The 19,702-nt window shown below is 37.1% G+C and overlaps 2 protein-coding genes across 8 annotated transcripts; both read right to left on the reverse strand.

The window, feature by feature from the left end:
* Nucleotides 1-202: 202 nt before the first annotated feature.
* LOC136805014 (uncharacterized protein DDB_G0286299-like) lies at nt 203-2,756 on the reverse strand. Its single transcript, XM_067061543.1, has 2 exons — nt 2,394-2,756; nt 203-2,296 (listed from the first exon to the last, which is right to left on the reverse strand). The coding sequence occupies exons 1-2, from the start codon at nt 2,754-2,756 to the stop codon at nt 704-706; spliced, it is 1,956 nt and encodes a 651-aa protein (XP_066917644.1). The 3' UTR covers nt 203-703.
* On the reverse strand, nt 203-18,557 carry LOC136805061 (myosin light chain kinase, smooth muscle-like). Of its 7 annotated transcripts, none has more exons than XM_067061614.1 (8): nt 9,179-9,433; nt 8,435-8,555; nt 6,341-6,683; nt 5,898-6,027; nt 5,027-5,261; nt 4,637-4,682; nt 4,209-4,277; nt 203-3,305 (listed from the first exon to the last, which is right to left on the reverse strand). In XM_067061614.1, the coding sequence occupies exons 2-8, from the start codon at nt 8,491-8,493 to the stop codon at nt 3,150-3,152; spliced, it is 1,038 nt and encodes a 345-aa protein (XP_066917715.1). In that variant the 5' UTR covers nt 8,494-8,555; nt 9,179-9,433; the 3' UTR covers nt 203-3,149. The 7 variants fall into 7 exon arrangements, with proteins under 7 accessions (XP_066917715.1, XP_066917716.1, XP_066917711.1 ...); XM_067061615.1 differs by lacking the exon at nt 9,179-9,433 and adding an exon at nt 18,298-18,557 and having other exon boundaries at nt 2,292-3,305; XM_067061610.1 differs by lacking the exon at nt 9,179-9,433 and adding an exon at nt 17,152-17,335 and having other exon boundaries at nt 2,292-3,305.
* Nucleotides 18,558-19,702: the final 1,145 nt, after the last annotated feature.

Consider the following 19,702-nt stretch of genomic DNA (forward strand, 5'->3'; position numbering starts at 1 on the left):
AATCTTTGGAAGACCTGATAAATTTCCTCTAGTTGTCAATCAGTTAGAAAATCTCAATCCTACCAAGCTGGCACCTAATAGTGTTTCCACGTTCATATGTTGTTGTGGACGTTGAAAGAACGTTGTGCCCAAGCTGGGTAAATTTTCCCTAATCTTTACTCGGATTTTCAAAAGCATTCTCATTTTTTGGGACTCGTAAAGATTATAATATTGTTGTTACTTTTTATTGAAATATACTGTAATAAAAATTACAAAAAAGTTATTATAAAATAATTAAAATCATAATCTAATCAATCTTCATTTTGCTTCTTCACAGGATTCCACAGCTTTTCTGGCTATGATTTAGAGAATATTTCTGTAATTTAGGGAATTCAATGATAAAAGTCTTCAAAAGCTTTCTTGACAAAACAAGGTCATTTCGAAGCTTAAAGCAGCAAAATTTCAGAAGCAGTTATTTTTCTTAATTGCAAAAAAAATAATTGTATATACAAAATTTAATACGAGATATGATGAAGTGAGAACACTATATTTCATATGTCAAGATTTAACGCCTAAATTTTAAAAACTTATTTCCCAGAGACTCCAAGCACTGGAGGATAAACAGTTTGATTAAAATTCTCGACCTATGAAATAAAATGCTCCAAAGTATGTACAAATTTTAATTTTATGTTACCAAAAATTTAAACTCAATGGTGTCATTAAATCATTGCTTTTGGAATTTGGCAAATATCGCCATTTTATTTTTGACACTTCCATTGTTCGCTATACTATGGGGCTTCGTAACTAGTCTCTTACGAGTCGTCGACAAGTTACTTTCGTTCAACGAGGCACGGACCGACGAATTTCTCGAAAAACGACCGACAGGCGAGGATGTTCGGTCTTCAATAGACGAGCCGTCGCTATCGAAAGATCGCTCTTGACTCGCTTGTTTATTAAGCGAGACTTTTCGTGCAGCGATCAGATTTCGATTGGTTAAAGGAGACGCAGTCGAATAGGTTCGCCTCGATTGTTCAGGTGTTGACATACGGGTTTCCCAAGCCATAAAAAGTCCTTTTTTATCTTTGCCAGATACAGGCATATTTGTTTTGGCGTTGTTTCCTAGGCTTCCAACTCGATTACGTAATCGGTCTTGTCGATCTGGGCTTTTTGGCGAGGAGGTGTCTTCTTCAGGTTTTGTTATACTCGATTGAGGTTTCGGTCTTGAGCTGTCGGTGACATCTTTCGGTTCTGTAGGCTCTGGTGTTTTCTTTGGTTTGGTTGAAGCCGAGGGTGGTTGCTTTTTGGCGGAAGGTGTTTCCTCTGGTTTAGAGGATTTAGGTTTATCTTGGACTGCTGGCGGTGTTGATCTTTTGGGTGAAGTGGGCGGCGGTGCAGCTTTCGAAGATCTTTCAGGCGTAGCAGATACTTCTGAGCTTGTAGAGGTTAATTTTTCTGGTGTTTTTAGTGCGTTCTTTTTGGGTTTATCTTTGACTGCAGGTGGTGGAGATTTTATGGGCTTCTTTGAAGTAGGTGGTGGTGACTTGATTTGTTTTGTGTCAGGGTCTGTCGGTTGTGCTTCAAATTTCGATGCTAGCTTCCTTGATGATTTTGGTGAAAGATGTTTCTTGTCTTTGGCAGCGGGTGAAGTGATAGTCTTTCGTTGCGATTTTGGTGAACTCACTTTGTTTAGTAGTCCACTTATTTTACTACCAATTTTGCGACTGCTCTTAGGACTGGTGACTTTCCCATCTTTGCTCTTTTCGGCTTCTGGTTCTTTCGACTTCTTAGGTGAATCTTTTGGTGGTTTGGAGCTTGTCTTTGGTGGTGTCTTCTCAACCTTCTTTGCTGGCTCTGGCGAAGACACCTTAGGTTTGGGTTTCTCGATTTCAGGGGATTTTTCTCGAGATCTTCTGGACTCTCTCTTTTCAGATTTGAGAGGCTCCGATGATTCCCTGATGTTCGTAGGTTTTGGTGAATCCTCTACTTTTGCTTCTTTTGTTTTCTTGGATTTAGAAGATTTTGACGATTCCTTGACCTCCTGGGGTTCTGGAGATTTTGCTTTTTCTCTTCGCGGAGAAATAACGGATTCCTTCTTCTCGCTTGATGTTGTGGTTGAAGATTCCCTGCGGCGTTCCCTTCTGCTAGGTAGTGTAGATTCCTTTTCCTCAGTTTTGACCGAGGAAGATTCCTTGACTTTTTTAATCACCTCTGATTTTGTCTTAGGCTCTTTTTCAGCCCGCTTTTCAAACTCAGGCTTCTCCTCAGATTTTTTATTTTCAGTAGAAAGTTTTTCAACTATTTCAATCTTCAACATTCTCTGATGCAAACTTAACGTCATCAGAGTTCTTAAAGGAATCTATCTTTAAAGCTTCTTCCTTGTTATCAATGATTTCTGGAGACGGTGATACTTCTACCTTGTCGTTGATTTCAGATTTGGTGAATACTTTTTCAACATAATCATCTACAACAGAATGTTCTACTTTTTCGTCAACAGAAACATTTTTAACAGATTCAACAGAAATGTCTTTCTCAACAAGATCTTCAACAGATTTTTGTTCATTGTTCAACATTTTATCATCATTTTCAATGATATTTTCAACGATAACACCCGCTGGTTCGTCAGAAATCTCATTGTTGTTGACGTCGTATTTGGTTTCTGTGACGTCCTCCTCGGTCGTAAAAACGTTCTCAGATTCGAGCGTGACATTAATAGGTTCCACGGTATCAGGTGGCGTCGTCGCAACGTCCTCTTCAGCAGCTTGCAAAGATTCTGGCATGTCTTCAACGGATTCTTGTGTATCTTCAGAGGGTTCTATGGTAGTATTTTTTTCACATTCCTCGACTGAGGTTTCTGTAACTTTAGGAGACTCTACCGTAGCTTGGGTTACTTCTTCCGTTACGCTATTGGAAACGTTTGCAAAGACGTCGTAATCCTCTTCTTCATCTTCAAAACGTTTTGCCTCCTTTCCGCTCGCTTCTTTAACATATCAGACATTTCATCATCGTCTCCAAAAGTGGACTCTGTGTTGCCATTAGTAACAATCTCTGATTGGGCAGGTTTGTCCTTGTGGAAGCCATTTGATTCGATTACGGTTTCGGGAGCACTCTCTGATTGGTTAGATTTTGAATCCACGTCTGCTGATTGGCTGATTATTTCTTCAACTTTAGTTTCATCTTCCCTTGTCAATGGAATTTTCTTTATTGGCGGCATTGAGGGCGGCAAGCATGGTTTTAGCTAGGGAGTCACCGCCTTTCTTTCCTTTCCCGCCAAGCGAATTAGCGACTTGATTGAAACGACCGACAGCCTTGATGGCGTGTATTGTACGCTAAAAAGAAAAGATCAAATAATGATTATAATACTACTCTTGTCTCCCGAATAGACGGGGGGGGGGGTCCGAATAAGCGGAGGGTAGGAAAATTTTCTAGATTCTAATAAGCGGGGGGATGGAATAAGAAGGGGGGGGGGTAATTTGAAGACAACATTTTTTTAAACGGATATAAATTTAAACAACAAAAAGGAAAATTTTAACAAGTTTAAGGTCTATCTACACTGTAATAAATATTAAATTATTCGAATTTAATTAGCGGGGGGGGTCTTAAGTCTTAATAAGAGCGGGGTGATGGATTTTTGTTCTCCTGACAATTAGTGGGGGGGGGGACGTCCATTCGAGAGACAAGAGTAATTTTTTCGAAAACGATTTTTCATCAGCGAACATATTAATGAAAACTATTTTAGTGTCTGCATTCGCCGTTCACATGACTAAAGGTTAAATCTCAAAATCAGTACCTTGTAAAATTAAAAGTTTTACTGTGGTGGATCATCTTTGAGATTGCCCTTTTTTCTTGTAGAGGAATAGTCAATGTTTTCATATGACACAAAGGCCAATCTCAAAGGCAGAACAGAATTGCAAGATTTCTAATTTTCCAAGACACTTATTTTGAGATTGAACCTTTAGACATGTGGACGACGCATTGTAACTTAGATTTGGAGGCTATATGCAAAATTAGAAACACGGCCACGTACAATTGCGTGAATGTTTTCTTTGGGGCTCCAAATTTACGGTTTTTAAGACATTATTATGATCGAACATTGCGGTAAAAAGTATAGGCTGAAAGGTGTCTTTAACACAGATAGTTGATAAATACCCTTAAGACTACAAAAGATTTTATCGTTTCCTTGTTGTATAGTAGAAGCTATTACGTAATGGATTGGATATGTTAGTACGTACCAGCCACCGTCGCCTTGCGATGAATTTCTTTAGATTGGTGGTGTCTAATTCTTCCTCGTTTGTTTGTGTCTGAACGAAGATGTGGAAAATATTGGTTCACTTATGGGGAAGACTTTCGTTTACTAGTGGGAAAACATTGATTTACAACTGTAAAAAAACTTCAACAATAGATCATCTACGGATTGATTAAGTTCTCTTCCGGGATAGGCCTGATCAGCACTGTTTTCGTCCTCGATTTTGCTGGACAAAGTTGCGAGTTATTCCAAATCGCTTCAGACATACTCCATCGCCCTCGAAAGTACAAATCTTATTGGGTAAAAGGGAAGCTGTTCTGGCTGAAACTAAAGTATTTATTCTTTTAAACTTTAATCAGCTCAAGACAGTTAAACTAAAGCGAGGATATGGAGTGATACTATTATGGAACTTACGTTTAACCAGGAATGTTCCAAACAGTCTCCCACAGATAAACGGTCCCTAAAAGAAACGATTTGAATTTATAGTAAAAATTTCCTCCATCTGGTTCATGCAGACTATCGTAATTTCATCTTTTTTCTTGTTTGCAGATCTAAAAAAGCAACGAATGACAACGAGGAAACAGATCCCAATAGAAAATAATAAAGCAAATGAAATGCATATTATTTAACGCTTGACCAGGGGGTGCTTATACCTCCTGACTTGATGAAGCTACGGATACTAATGTGCTAACTTCACCTGGTCATGAAGGTTCGACGAAGATCTTCAACCCAACATTATATGGACGTTGTGAACATTAGATGAACGTTAAAACAACGTTGTATGTCAGCAGGGAATGTACATACCTTGGATTCAGACAGAGTAGATCTGAAATGAATTCTTTAGCTATTTCAGAAACGTGTTCAAAAGCACCATCTTCATCCTCAAAGTCGAATTCACCGAAAGTGACATTCTGCAATGTTTCACCATCATCATCACCAAGGAAAGGAGAGATCCCACTTAATAAGACGTACGTTATGACTCCTAATGACCACATGTCTGATTGGACGCTGATTGGATCGAAATTGATGACTTCGGGAGCTGGAAAGAGAAAAGTGTTGATTTATGAGTGTGAAATACTTTTCTTCTGAAAGGATGCCACTACATTCTGACAAGACGTCAATGACCACTCTTCATCGGAAAAAGACCAGGGTATTGGCTAATTCGAGAATAAGCCCCAGAAAGTTATTCATTATATCGGTTGGACAAAAGATATCTTAAAACCCCTGAAGAGGAACTTTTGCATCCGGTTAACCCGTGAAATAAAAGCATCAGAAATATCCATAGTTATCTCAATACGGAAAATGTTATCTTAACCAGAACGACGGTAGAAATTCTAAATTTGCTGGTCCTGGTTTTATACATTCAAAATCCGTTTTGGAAGGTGACCCACCCGGCTTGCTTAAAAAATCAAAACAACGTCAAAGCATCAGTTAAGGCTATATTGATAGACCTTTTCATAAATTACGTCACGAACATCACTTGCCTCGTATTCAAACAATTACCATGGTGTTAATAAATTATTTTATGAATAGGAAGTAGTTTTAATAAAATCCGCTGGGAGTTGATCACCATGGCAATAATTTCAAAACGAGGCAAGTGATGTTCGTAACGTAGTTTATGAAAAGGTCTATTTAAATCCTTATCTGCAGGACTAAAGCAACTACATAGACTTACCAACGAATTCAGGAGTCCCGCAAATACAGGATAACTGTTTGGTGGATGACAAATCTCTCGCTAAACCGAAATCGATCAGTTTGATTTCATCATAACCTTGTGGTGAATCGATGCACAGAATGTTCTCCGGCTGAAAACGAGGAAAAGATATTGAAATGAAATGGTTTCTATAGAGTGTGTTTTTAGTAGAGAGATAATCAGCTATTTTTCAGTGTAAATATAAGTGATTTCATCTCGTTTCATGTATAACTACTGCTATTTTGGATTGACTTCTCAAAGCTAGGCAGTCTGAAAATATCTGAAAATAAAAAATAGCTAGTCATCCTTGTAAGACTGAGATAGAACTTAAATCTTGTTCGAGGTTAATGTGTTCATTTTCTGGCATCATTTCGGCAAAGGACCATGCCCCCTAAGGCTAAGTTTACCAAAATGAAGCTACTCACCTTCAGATCTAGATGTACAATCTTCTTTTTATGCATGTATTCCACACCCGATAAAATTTGTCGTAAATAATAAACACATTGTTTCTCAGTCAGTAAAGTATCCTCCTGACAAACTTTCTCGAATAATTCTTTTCCGCGAATCAATTCCATGACAATAACCATCTGTCTTTTGCTTTCGAACGCATCGTGGATTTGAGCAATGGATTTATGTTGTAATAGGTTCATAGTGGATACTTCACGTACAACTTCTTCTTTGTTTTTTGTTGTCTTTCTGACCACTTTGGCCGCATATTCGACGCCGGTGTCTGTACACTGACATTTTTTGACGGTGCCGAACATACCCCTGATACAAACGTAGAAATAAAATAGTGTAATAAAACCTTAAAAGATTCTTGCGATTGGAACTTTTTCATTATTTTCATGTATTTGGTACTCTCACTTTTTCTTTATTTTGATAAAATACAACAAAGCGGCATTAAGGCCAAGCGACATAGCAATAGTCGAATGTTTGCGTAGACGTTGTAGTTACAAGGCGCTGTTCTTTAAAAATTAACTTGAAATTGACAAAGCGCTGATTTCTCAAAAATGGACACACAGAGCACCACGAACAGCAATATGCTAATAAAAGGCCCGATGCCAGGCGAATAAATCTAGGATAAACATTCTTAGAATCAAAATCACAAAAATTTCTTTCGAAATTGTCATTCTTTTTAGGTGGTTCACTTTGTCCTGTGAATTTTCCAGGGGGAAAAATGGGGAGAGGATGGAGGAGGGTGAGATGGGCCTCTTTTTCTTTGCCGTGGAAGAAAAGTGATCAACTATATTGTATAACATCCAATAAATTTTTTACGACTTTTGAATAATTATACTAATGATTCTGCTAATAATGTTTCAAGTTAATTAAATTGTGCAAATTATTGCAAATGATGTTTAACTGACAGGAAACACACCACAACGCGCTTTTTAGGTGAAGTGTCTCATCCCACAAAAAGCTGTTCACAATGATTATATCATAGTCATTGCCAAAAAAACATCTGGGTTGATAAGAGGTTTTTTTTCGTTGAGGTTATATTTAAGGGATCCCAAGCCGAAAAGCCGAAATATAACGTCCAGGAGGTCCTCTTAAGTCCGAGGTCATTTGATTCAGGCATAAGGAAGAGCACTTTAAATCGCAAATGACGTTCAATTTTGAGAAAGGGAAAAACGCTAATTTGTTTTTATTAACTGTTACTATCCATTTATTGTTACTACCAGTAATCAAAACAAACACCAACATCATCAGAAATTTAATGAATTTGAAAAAAATAACTGCGATGATAGACCAAATGACGTCTCCCGGAAAAGCAAATCCTTATTTAGAATAGACATTTCAGTATTTTTTCAAATTTTCCTTCTCGTTCCAGAATTTTATTTTAAGTTTGATTTCCAACGACAGCTAATCATAATTACAGTTAAGGATTTTGTTGCCATTAATAACAGGACACACAAAAATAACAGAAATGACACGGGAAAGATTATCTGAAAAAAAATTGTAGCCAGCCTTTTGTCGGATTTGACACCATTTTGTTTAAAATTTGGTTCTCTGTGAACTTTTGGGCTTCATGTTTACTTCAGATCATCCGATTATCTTAATCTATTGAAATGAAGGCCGACATAGGAATCCAAACTTGGAAAATAGTGACTTTTTGGTATTAAGATACCCTCTACTTAATAACACAGTCACGTCAATCTTTCTGTAGAGAAAACCGATCCATAAGCCGAAAGATTAAAACCCTAAAAAAGTAAACAAACCACTAAAAGTAGGATACTTTCGTCAAGCGAAATATTCCCGAAATATCGATCCTTTGTAAGCTCTAACTGGTCTGAAACGGATCCCTTTGGATTACCGAACACGTGTGAAAGTATCATTGCTGCTATGATAAATCCCTAATATCCATCAAATGTCTTAAAAAGAAACATCTCAAACAGGCAGTTTATTGCTTTTGTTGCTTGAGTTTGAAAATAGAAGCAAAAAAGCAAAAAAGCAAGCTAAAACTACTCTTTTGCTAGATAGGAAATTGAAAGCGGAAAAATAAAAATAGCAAGGCTGCTTACTTTCCAAGCTCCTCCAGGAGTTCATATTTGGATTCGAAGGTTTGATCCTTGTTGATCATGACTTCCGCTTTTCTATCGAGTTCGAATGATCGAGATTTCTTGATTCGCACCGCTGGTGGATCTGAAAGAAAAGAATTTGTAATAAAAGTTGAAATATTCCAGGCTCTTTTAAAATACCAATCACCTCTTTTGGCACCTGATTTGATCGGAAAACTTCCTTTGAAACGAAAACGAGTCGTGTCGATAGTTGTGTTTAATTTAGTGCAAATTTACATAGCCGTCACCAAGGTTGAAATTAAGGCCATTTGTCAAACAGCAAAAGAATCTTTAACTTTTTCACATCCGAGTCATCTGCCGTTTTATTTAATTGATAAATAAAGCCTTTGACAATCTATGCAATATAAAATTACAACATCCTGGCTGATAAAGCACTCCCATATCTGCGAGGTCCACTTGAGGTTCGAGTGAACAACTTTTACATTCTTACTTACCTTGCACTCGGCAATAAAGGCTTACAAGGTCTGCCATTATTAAAAAGGTATAGAATGAAGAAAATTCAATAGAAAATGTATAAAAAGAGTTCAAGTGAAAAGATAATCTTCAAAGATTTGAAGAAAAGTAAATTTTTCACCAAATTTCTGGAAGAACTCAGCAGCTAGTCTTCATTTACCCCAAAGGGGGATTTCAAAAATAACCCAAGGAAATATTCAATTTTAACCTGTTGTTTCATAGAACAAACATTACCTTCGCAACTGCGACTGTTATCAATTGAATCCCTAATCCCTCAAATATGAATAACTACTATTCAAAAAAAAACTACACTTTTGTTTTCATGTCCTTTCTCAATCAAGCTGCATTAATAAATGATTTTTATTCCAAATCCTGAGATACTCGTTAAATAACTCATCAACTTCTATTCATCGATCTTTTTTTCTTTTACAGCCTTTTAATAGCTCTCTCGTCAAGTAAGTATCAATTTCACGAATTACATGATTTTGTGGTCTACAGTGAGGTTATTAAAAAAGGTTACGCAATCGAGAACCAATAGGATTCTTTGTTTTTGTTTGACAACAAAGTGACGTCACTTGTCCGTCAGACAGTTTTAGGACGTTTTTGTTGGAAGAGCCAACCTCTTGGCTTTTGACTTATGGCTTTTTTCCAACATTAAGATACTCTGATGGTTTGAACGATTGAGTTTTAAGCCCGAAGGGCTAGAGATGAGACTCCTGGATGGAAAATGAGACCACTTATTTGCCCGCGCGTAGTTTTTACACAAATGCCGAACTGAAACTAAAATATATCGCTAGATTTAAAAAAATGTAGTCCTCCAAAACAAAATAGAATATAGAAAATATCTATCCAACTTCACTGGAATAGTGCACGGAAATCTCATTCCTACTGGTATTTTTGAGTTATAAGTAATAAAATTAAGATCCCAAGCCATCAAGATTTTTACCACCCCAGCCCCCTCGTCGTCATCCTTCATTTTATCATTATTGGCTAAAAGTTTTTACTTGCTTAAGAGGGGAGAAGGGAAATCTGAAAGTCTTAACTTAGTACCATAAAAACGCAAGACCAATGTTGGGCCAATTCTCACGAAATAATGCAAAAACGTCAACTTTCGCATCCAAAAAGTCTGCGTGAGACGTAGAAACAACGCAGACAAGATTTCTAAAGACAAAAATGATACTCTCAAGAACGTCCCCACCAATTTTTCATATCACCACGTCATCAGATGATGACAAAACCACAGCCTTCTATTAAATTATACAATGTTTTTCTTGGAAAGTATCTGAGAAACCAGAAAAACTTATTTCAAAATTATTTTTCCTTCTTTAAACTCTGATTAAACAGGAACTTATTTTTTGTCTCCCGGAGTTTCGACTAAAAATCTCCTCGACTCTGCGTTTTTTCACGTCCAAAGAAACACGAATAGATATAAAGAGGCAATAACAAAGAGAATCAATTTTCCAGTGATGCTGAAATTGAAGGGTATTTTTCCTACTGGGGAAAAGACTAGATTTTCTAGTGGGGCGATGGTCCCAAGAGTTTGTGACAGGGGGGGGGGGCGTACGGGGTTCGCGATTTCCGAAATACCGAATAATTTTGCCAACATTTCCGAAATTCCGTAAAAAAATACTTGCAATTCCGATACCAATTTTTTGGGTATTTTTCCTCGTTTTGACTAATTTTTCATCAAATTTCCCAAAATTCCGAAAAATAGGGATAAAAACTTTACAATACCGAAATTTCGAAGCTAAAATTCATGGATTTCCGATACCGAAACAATTTCAGAATTCCGAAATACCGAAGGAATTTTGACTGATTTCCGAATTTCCGAAGAAAAAAGGGTCGATTTCCGCAATGCCGAAAAACCGTACGCCCCCCACGTGACACAGTCTTACCGATGAAATAATTCTTCAATTGCATTCTTCCCTTCTCTTAACAAACAAACACAAAGGCTACTGAATAAATCCAAGGTACCAAAGTCTTCTTCTTCACTTGGCAATAACAAAACTAATCAACAGAATCAATTCATATCAAGTAAAAACCTGTTGCATAACCTGTACCTCTGGCCAACTCAAGATACCTACTATATCTACTGTTCTCTTTACTTGTTAAGACCATGTAATATATGTTATTAGAGCTCTAATTGGATTTCAATTCACAAACAAACAATTTTGGTAATCCCTCATTAATCCAAATTTGAGGAATTGTTAAAATCAACAAATCATCAAACATTAAATTCCATAAGAGGTTTGGGCACGAGCTCATGGCTGACAACAACAACGAAGAAACTCTCCCACTGTATAAAAGATCTGAAAAAAATAGATTTGCGGCTAATTCAATTCACAATTATGACGTTTTAATCGTTTTTCAGAAAAATACCGAAAAAAATACCAGCAAAGTGATGCCATTTTAAGCCAATTTGATATCAACTTTATCCTACTTGCACGTATTTAGATCTCATCAATTATAGAGCTTTCCACTTTTTATTAACTTCAATTTTTAGCTTCTTTTACTTTTGAATCTCATAGCAATAATGCAGATGGTTTAACGGTTGTTTTGTTGGGTGGGTACTTAGGCCCTACTTAACCAAAAAAGGAACACGAAATTGTGCCGCTGGACAGGATTTTTCACTTCGCGAGATCTAGGTAGAGTAGAAAAAACATGAACACGTAAATATAAGTCCCTCGTGATGTCTGTTTTGGAAAATTTAGGGATTCGAAAAAAGAAATTTTGAAATTTTCTTCCATTCAGGGTACATTTTTTTTCGATATTAGCGAAAATTTTCAACCAAAACCTGTCCGAGTGTTATTAAAATGACCCATACAGAATAATCTTTCCAACGTATCATAAGTTCACAGATCATTTAGAAGTGCATAACATAGAGAATGGTATAGAGGGTATGTAGTGAAATACTTATCACGCAATTTGTTAGAATCATTCCTCATTGCTGCCTCTATAAACCTTATACTCGATTTTAGGAAGATATAGTATAAATAGCAATCCTTGTACAATTTTTGACTTCAGAAATGCAAGGACGAAGTAAATGTATAATGAATCTGTCTTAAGTAGATTTCGATTCTAATCTAAGTATAGTACGGAAGTGACTGCAAATGATAACTCCATTAACATCACCTTACTAAACTTTGTATGGTCTGATTACTCAATTTATGTGACCAATGTTTGAATGCCTGTCTCTCCTACTATCATTGTGCTAGCGTGTTCTTTCTTCTTTCTTCCTCAGTACTGGTTTTATTTATTCTCCGATTCTCCCGTCTCAGTAAGTATCGAAAATTTTCATCTGCATCTCGATAAACATTCAACACCCCTGTTTCAAAACCTCGACAAGTATTCAAAAACCAAAGCCTCTCAGAGCCTAGATAAGCATTGAATCCCCAGTCTCAAACCTCGACAAGTATTCAACACCCCTGTCTCAAAACTTCAAGAGGATTTTAAACAATAGGTATAAGAGCTCCATTGGGAAATCCACTTTATCATGGTAAGCCAATCATACATCAGGGATTTTCGGCCCATCTTCTCATTTGATGTGCTATCACTTTAGATCAGGGCATTGCTATGGCTGCCAGCAACTACTTTTCCTGAGGATTCTTTGACAAAGTCCATGGCTGAACTGTATGAGGCGATGGAGAACGCCTTACTATGAACCCGTCATCCTTGACGTGACAGATTTGTTCACCATAGGTCATGCCGCCACCAATAGCTTCCCCTAGGATTCCTTTACGAACAGTCTCCATGGTCGAAACGTCGAAAATTGAGGTTATGTGACTATGAAAGTGCCTGAATATGAATTTCCTTATCAAGAGAAGCCATCATCTGTAACGTGACCGATTTGGATCGAATTGACATCAGAGGGTCATTATGCAATAAAAATACCTCATCAACGGATGATATTTCGTTCTATTGATGTAATCGATATCTTAATTACATTACAAGGGTTTTTAAATTGGGGTACAACAATGCACAAATAAGGAAAATAAATGTTTAATTATTGATTTGTGTACGTGTTGGTCCAAATGTATTTCAAATTGTAAGAAAATTTAGAGTTTTACTTAGCATTAGTTTCATGCCCGGCGGAAGCAGGGAAACTGGGGAGTCTTCAGCCTCCCCACTTTTGAGCGTATGAGATTTTTTTCTCAAATTCCTGGCGAATTCTATCTCATTTTTAGCCTCCCCACTTTTATTGTTGTTTCAGGTAAAGTTTTGTTTCCCCGGGGTCTCCCAGTAAGGAACAACGAGGTATGAAAGCTGTGGCGACCCTAGCTACCTCTGGAGACGCATTATAACTGGAGCAACTCTTCATCCATCCCAAAGAATTTTTACGCAAAGAAGCATGAAGATAAAAATACATATACACAACATCATCATAAAAGTCAAAATTACAGAGATAAAACGTCACAAAAGTTCAAGTGCTAGTATATTTAGATTTGCAAGTGTCATTGTGGTTCATAAAACCAAGAATATTTTTGAGGAGTTCCCTCTCAAAATGATTTCCTCTCACAAATTTCTCACCCTACCTACCCCTTGAAACGTCACAAGGACGTAAGTGAATTAATATTTTATTTACGCTTTCTCTCATGAAAAACATTAAAAAGGGCTATCTGATATTCCGATGGCGTATTGGCCGCCGCCCACGCTAAAGCTTTTAAAGGAGCGGGCCGATATATTCAATATCAAAATTTGCCCGACCTCCAGAGCAAAGCGTGTCGTATTGAATTTCCACATCTGGTACCAGATAGGAAAAAGGGAAAAGAGGGTAAAATGAAAGCGTCTTTTTTGGGAGGTAGCATTGTTTAAGTCAGTTTAAGAGTTAACGGGAGGCTTTTCAAATTTCTTGCATATTTTCTTTGAAAAGTATGTCCACAGATGTACTTTCCTGGACTTTTGACTGAAGATTCGACTGATGTTTGTTGCAGTTGTTTTTTAGAAGCTTTGAGCTTTACATTTTGCAACTGCAACAAATCTAATCTTAGAGCCAACATCCACAAAACCATTGAAAAAACTTACGTTGTCAAAAACCTGCTGGTCCAACTCTGTAAAATATCAGCTCAAAAAGCTTCTGTACCCTTTTGACTTGTCATTTTTCTGTAATATATTTTAAATCTACTTACAAATTGATTTTTGATATGGCCAAGGTATAAGAGGGGCTCGAATTGTTTTGTTTGGATTTTGAGAAAATTTGTCTACTTTGATTAAAAGTTAAGTTGATTATATGTATATCTATGACAAAAATACTCCTCACACTTTTGTCTGTTCTCTATTGATGAGGTCTCAACTTTTTACCCCCTGAAAACTCAATACATCAACAACCAATTCTTAGCAAATGAGATATTTCCCAGGGGGTTCATTCACTTTGGACCTGCGATCAATTTACAAGCTATTAAACTATACTATTACCCCCTTGTTTGTTTGATATGTAGATAATATTTGGATTATAGCAAGGGGGTCATGACATTTGTCAGATCAATACTTTTTAATAATGAAATACTGATTTATTTTGACTGCCAAAATGTCAATAAAAAAAAGAAAATATAATTTCCATGGCGCTTGCACAATTTTGGAAGCAAAACATTTTTATTTTCCTGCAAAAATTCTTGAAATATTTTAGTCAAGGTCTACCACCAAGTTAAAAAATAAGACAGTACTGAATCTATAGTTTTTGCCAAACACTCAAATATCAATATTAATGAAAGTCGTCTCAGTCTGGGAGATATTGGAGATATAATGTTCCTGTGTTTTCTTCGACAGAAATGGTTACTTTCCTATTTGTGTAAAACTGACAACGGGACGACGGTAAATACGCCCTGGATGGCAGACATAGGGGTATTATCAATCGATTTTGAAGCCCCGAAGGGACTAGAGAGGAATCTTCAACCTTTCTCAAGCAAGAGAAAGTGCTTCAAGTCCCAGCCCCAGATTTCGAGTTCTTGTTTGAAAAACACGACATGAGTCACGTGTTCAGAATGGGAAATAAGTAGCTTAACTTTCCATCCTAGAGTTTCTGATCTAGCTTATTCGGGGCACCAAAGATTTTATACTAATCTTTATATACATTGTAATCAAATACGAATGCGCAAAGACACGAGTCAATAAATCCCATTGGATTAAAAAGCATCGTTTTGTACGTGAATAACGAAAGATTCCACCAATCATGCCTCCGGCAGTTTAAAAAGCATTAGTGAGTTCATATATGTGTGTTTATTGAGTTATGTGTTTATTAGAGAGATTATGTATCGGAGATATTCTACGGCTATGGTTGTGGGGCTGCCAACACGGGTCGTCACCAAAGGCAACATGTCGTTGTCTACTTTGCTCTGTACGGGAAAAATACCAAAACACCGTATAAGCAAATTCGACATAATGCCGTACGCCAAATATCAAACTTGCTTCCACCCGCCATTACTTGCCTTACTCGCCATTTCCCTCGCTGCTTTAACCGTAGCCGTAGAGAATTCCATTTACATAATCTCGCTATTTCTCGCTACCGACCGTAGCATGAAGGTAGAGCATCCAGCTACGTTATCTGGCACACAGAGGGTGAAATTTTCTTCCGACACGCTAAAGCTCTGAAGGTTGGGAAAGTTTTTAACATCTGGAAGGTTTACATTACGGAATTTTGCGAGACTGCGTCAACAATTTTGCAGCAGGAGGTCTGGTAACCCAGCCTCGTTTCGGGGATTGGCGGGTCCAACCAAAATATTTCTAGGTTTACGGGCAAGAGCTGTTGAACCCGACTGAGGATGCGGCATGCGGCGCATCATAGGCCGACTACCATTCCTCCCCGATGGGAAATTGGCCCGCTCCCTTTAGAGCTTTAGCGTGGGCGGCCGCCAATCCACCATCGGAATATCAGATAACCAGCTACGGTGCGCAAGGTTGTTGGTTCGATCCCCAGCCGGGTCATAACAAAGATTCCCAAAATGGTACTTGATGCCTCTCTGCTTGATGCTCAGCAACTAAAGAGACGGATCAAGGGTAAGTGGAGAAATCCAGGGAAAGGAGTGGCGCCCTCCTCTACCTTCGGGTAGACAGCTATGCGAAAAGGGAGCCTTCGGGTCGCCCTCGACTGCGGTCGTAAACTTACTTACTTATTTCTGTGACAGAGACGAATAATTTGTGATTTTCCTGATCAACTGAGGACGACGAGCACTTTTCTGTCTTCAATCTTTCGGGCCAAAGCTGCGGGTGATTCCAAATCACTTCAGTGCATCACTTCAGTTACTCCACCGTCCACAGAAAGTGAAAAATACACAAACTCGCTATTGATCTCGTTCCCAGGGAATCTATCTTTGATCTTTTCAATTGATTTTCCGATTTACCAAAAATGTGGTAAACGGTTGAATAGAGAATAAACATCGTGAAGACATATTGTCCCAAAATCTTTTAGAAAAAAGACGTTAGAGCTATGAAAAAGTCATACCTTCACTCGTGTGAAGATAAAACTGTCAGATTTCGCGGGAAAATTTGCATGTTATTCTAACGAATCAAAATTCTATGATGTGGTTTCCCGCGCAACAAGTAAAGGTTTGAAAGAATCTTATAATCTTCACGTAATTAATCAACTTATGCTAAAGTTCACTCAGCAGATGTCTGCTCTGATAGCGAGTTTATATAACTGCACTTTGAGGACGGTGAGCTGACTGAAGTGATCGAGTCCCTCTCAATAGTTTGTTTGATACTGTCTGTGGGTGAAACCTTGTTCAGTGTAAAAAACTAGACTGTGCAATTATTTGTGGTCTGAATATCTAGGCTAGTGAGAACTTAAAAGATGAAAAGGAAATAATTTTGACCGCTGTAGTAGAACCAAAACCTCTCCAGGTCGAGTTGATAGCCAAGTTAAGTATTGGTAGATTTCACAACGACCGACGGATTTCCTCCAGCCTCTTTGGACCTTTGTTGTTTTCTACATTCTAAGCAGAAAGCAATGTAGAATTATCCTCCGTATTACATCCGCTTTGCATTCAGAACAAAAAGTCAAGCTGAAGTAAGTTCTTTGAGTTAGCCTGTAAAAATGTTGCTAATAAAAGAGGATCAAAACGGGTTTTTGATAGGGCTCTTCTCATTTTTACTGTACTACCTTAACTCCGTTTTGGCTAAGGGTTGCCGTCATTAGAGAAGCACAGTTTTTAGAATTACTTCTTCTCGAAAACTTTGGATACTGTATGGAGTATACTAAATAAAAAGATACCTACCATTTTCACGTTTCGTGTCCAATATTCGACTCAAGATTGCTTTGGCTTGCGAGATATCTAATTTTCCACCTTCCATCGTTCTCAATAAAATCGAATCCACGTAAAATTATATTTCGTGACATAAAGTATCTACAAATTTCTTTCCTTTTTAAAATCTCTACATAAAATTTCAGCAAGTCATCAATATACATAATAACTATGTCACACACACGATTTATATCTCTATATTTTCAAAAAACCCATAGAATTCAGAACAAAATAGAGCAAATAAATCAGAAAGTTTAAAAACCAAAACCGCAAAAATTTCATAAATTTGCGACCTCAGATAATTTCATTCTTTTTACTTTTTGAGAAATATTTTGATAAGATACTGGTTCTTTTGAACACTGTGATATAATTCGGTCCGGAATGCTTTCATCCTTATTTCGTAACGCAAATTGCTAAGGAAATGATCGATTCACCACGGAAAAAGCGCATTCGAAGCTCTCACACTTTAGTTTAATTGCGGTGCAACCTTGCGGTAAAGTATTGAGCATCAAAAGCCAACGCTCTTCTCAATTCATTCAAACTGAAACAAAGACTTTGCTAATCTTTCATGGTATATGGAAAGATTTATGGTAAAAAACCAAAGAATTGTAATTTCCTCTTCGTGTTTTGAACATATAATATACGTGGTTGAAAGTACAGTTGACGTTCTCTAATTCGACGTTCCATTATTCGATACACTCCATTATTCAATAATATTGAAAGTCATCGTCAATAAGAAAATCTATCAACCACTCCCTTATTCGATGAAAGTCCAATTTCCCTTGAAGATCGAATTAGAGAGAGCCAACTGCAAAATGCATTTAAGGGCCCCAAGCAGATCTAAAATTGCATCATCTTAACACTTTTACTCGGCTCCTTCAAAGGAGCTCAATGGCGACCAATATCCTACTTTAAACCGATCTTAACAGATTCTCCACACGATCATATTGTCACCGATAAGATTATCGGTAGCCTTACACTGCCAATGAATACAATCCAACAAATCAAATCAAAGACCTGACAGCGACGATGAGAAAATTTATCAATGTACAAAATTATTACGACATAGAGAACAAGGTATATAATAATGAAATAAAAATCTGATGATAAAAAACTAACCTTTTAGCGAGAAATTCGTACGAATTCACAATAAATGGATATTGGTGATATTGATATCAGTTCACAAGTCACCTCTAAATAATACTTTGTTGTTGCCAAGTCACCCTTTGCTTCAGTTTAGTATGAATATCTTGTTAATTTGAAACTAGTGTAAACTCTTTACCACATCCCTTGTTGTTTTGTTCCACAATCATGGCATTCATAAAAAAATCGCACCGTCTTTTAAAAAGAATCATTTGCACTTTCTCAATGTAGGATCAGACTCTAGTCAAGCAATCTAATGAAAATCAAATCTTATAGTCTTTTAAAGTTGGCTACAACGATGGTCACAAATATATCCTTTGATCCATTCCCCTTATATGGAAGTTGGTGCTCTCTATTGCAATCTTGAGCCTGGTCATCGATCCATTACTGATGAAAATCAAAGCTTCTAGAGTCATACAATTATTTGTCTCTAATTTCATTCCATTGTGTGAACTTTTTCACAAGTTTGAGAAAAGAAAATGTATCTTTAAGCCAAAGGTTAAACAAATTCAGTAGGATCGATAGACTTGATGATGGACTTTCGAGATAGATTGCACTAATAAATTATGATATATGCTCATCGAGTGCCATTTTTATATAAGAATCTCCAATAGAGGAACTATGAGCATGATCTCAGCTCCAACCCTCTTTTCAGTTAGCCTTAATTTGTCTAAATTATTTTTTCTGAGGACCTCACATGGGGTTGAACTCAATCGCTTAAATTATTGGCGTAATTTACTTTCAGGGCCTATTAATGTCAGTTCTGAACTTCATTCTTGTAAGATGTTCTAAAGGAGCCTAATGGATGGTACTTTGACTAAGAATCAAACAAACTTGGTGATTTGGTCTACAGTTGAGAGGTGTTGTTTTTGTCAAGTAATTATTATCCATGTGTTAAGATGCAATCACATTTTTTGTTTACTAAACATTTTTATACCTTCAAAACAGGAATTAGTCAATAAAGATCATTTCTCGACATTGACAGACATTGCACTGATGCCCCGTGATGCATATGGTCTTGAATTGGACAGCAGCTATGGTCGAAAATTCTGTATCTGTATCAAATTACAAGAATCTCTTTTGTCCACATACGTCGGATTGCAATGTGATAAAAGTACATGATTTAATAGTCTGAATCGCAGACCTCTTTGGACAAAGACTCTCTAAAATAAGAGTAACGTCCTCAACCTCAACAGCACATTCATTTTCGATCGCAAACCTCTATAGGTATACTCTCTATAAGAAACTTTTTACGCTAGAGGATGAAGAGGCCTAATAATTTAAGTAAAAGTAAAAGTTAGAACATACCCTAATGTATTCGTCTTGCAAGCACAGTCCAAAAAAAAAGAAAATTACCAAATAAAAGCAACCTTTACACACA

This window comes from Clytia hemisphaerica, unplaced genomic scaffold (genome assembly GCF_902728285.1).
Source record: "Clytia hemisphaerica strain Z4C2 unplaced genomic scaffold, Clytia hemisphaerica genome assembly, whole genome shotgun sequence".
Lineage (NCBI taxonomy): Eukaryota > Metazoa > Cnidaria > Hydrozoa > Leptothecata > Clytiidae > Clytia > Clytia hemisphaerica.